The sequence below is a fragment of the Chrysochloris asiatica genome, unplaced genomic scaffold, assembly GCF_000296735.1.
Source record: "Chrysochloris asiatica unplaced genomic scaffold, ChrAsi1.0 scaffold00156, whole genome shotgun sequence".
Classification (NCBI taxonomy): Eukaryota; Metazoa; Chordata; class Mammalia; order Afrosoricida; family Chrysochloridae; genus Chrysochloris; species Chrysochloris asiatica.
In genome coordinates this window covers 6,055,584-6,057,445 of record NW_006408674.1, presented here as the reverse complement: position 1 = coordinate 6,057,445, position 1,862 = coordinate 6,055,584, and the positions used below count along the sequence as shown (strand labels likewise).

Genomic DNA, 1,862 nt, shown 5'->3' with positions numbered 1-1,862 from the left:
CAGGCAACTATGGTCTTCTTCAACAACTTGAATAAGATTCTGGAAAATGAAATGCTTTGAAACTTTTCTATCACATTTGTGTACAATTTATTGTGATTTTTCATATCCTAGACCTCAAGAAACACACGTTCTGATGAAGACAAAGATGGCAATTGGGATGCTTGGAGCGACTGGAGTGACTGCTCCCGGACCTGTGGGGGAGGAGCATCCTATTCTTTGCGGAGATGTCTGACTGGGAGGTCAGTGTGGGCTTTACCTGCTCCTCTGTGTGGGATGTGCCAGTGCTTTTGAGTGGGTGGGAAGGGGAGACATTTTGGCTTGGCTCTGGAATGTACTGTGATGTTGTAAGATCTTCTATCTCCTATTAGCACATAACCTAATTACCATAATTAAATGATACTACTATTATTTCCATATGTGTAAACTACTCCATCCACATGGGCACCAAACACATGGAGGCCAAGGACAGTAGACATGTTGGGTTTTGAGGAAGGGAACTCCTGGCATGTGAAGTCATTGACCCAAGTTTTGAGACTCAAAGTAAGAGGTTAAGTTTTCTGGGTTCTGCCTTTTTGTCATGATTTTAATTCATTTCTTGTTAACTTATTCTGAGCAATCCATTGATTAAGAAGATAATGAAAATTCTGTTTTCACATCTTGTTGCTGTTGTTAGGTGCCTTCGAGTTGCTTCCAATTCATAGCCATCCTGTGTAGGGTTTCCACGGAGTGACGATGGGTTTGAATCACCAACCTTGTGGTTAGTCGTCCAGTGCTTAAAATACAGTGCCACATCATGAGTCCTTTCACATCTTAGATATGTTTGTATTAAATAGTATTTGTTAAACGGCACCACCAGTCTACTAGAAAACATAAGTTTATGATAATACATCACTTACATTGTTTTGCGGAGTCCTGGTGTGGTGCCACTGGATAAGCACGGAACTACTAACTGCAAGGTCAGTGATTCAGACTCACCAGTCTTTCCTCTGAAATCCTATACAAAGTCATTATGAGTCAGAACTGACTTGATGGCACTTAGCAACAACACCATATTATTTGGAGACAATTTGAGGTAATCCTTCATGTGGCTGTTGACAGTGCAGCTTAGGGTTTGACCTCAGCTGTGAAGTTGCTGCTACCTAATATGATAGCTTCAGATTGATGGGCCTGTAAGTGCTGGTCCGGGAAAAAAGAAAACTTCAGCTACCAAAACAGCCATCTTTACTAATACATAGATTATCGATCTTAATGCATTCTACTTCATTTTTGATGATTTCCTATGCCAAAAATTTGCAAGATTGCTGCCTGGCTAACTGATTTGAAGAGATTCCATTCCAAAGAGAGGTGACCCAATGGAATGGGGAAATCATTGAACAATAAATATCATTAATATCACATGCAAGTAAAATTTTGATGAAGATAATTTAAAAATGGTTGCAACAGTCCTTTGACAGGGAAGAGTACATGGAATGAGGGATATTATTGCAGACATTGGATGGATCTTGGCTGAAAGCAGAGAATACCAGAAAGATGTCTACTTGTACTTTATTTGTTATGCAAAGGCCGTCAACTGAGTGGATCATGACAAGCTGTTGATAATGTTGTGAATAATAGGTATTCAAGAAAACTTAATTGTGCTTATGAGGAACCTGTACCTAGACCAAGAGTCAGTGGCTAGAACAGAAAGGTGTGCACCAGGATGTATCTTTTCACAATACTTATTCAATCTGTATGCTGAACAAATAATCTGAAAAGCTGGATTTATATGAAGAAGAAGTTGTCATCAAGATTGGAGAAAGACTCATTAGCAACCTGTGATATGCAGCTGATACAAACTTGCTTCCTGGAAGTGAAAAAGACTT

At 39.5% G+C, this 1,862-nt stretch overlaps 1 protein-coding gene across 1 annotated transcript in view; it reads left to right on the top strand.

Moving 5' to 3' along the window:
- Positions 1–1,862, top strand: part of ADAMTSL3 (ADAMTS-like 3) — a 465,021-nt gene that overhangs the window by 91,682 nt on the left and 371,477 nt on the right. The window contains exon 3 of the mRNA XM_006870947.1: positions 112–239. Within this exon, the coding sequence (XP_006871009.1) occupies positions 112–239 (128 nt within the window). The remainder of the gene's footprint in view (positions 1–111; positions 240–1,862) is intronic.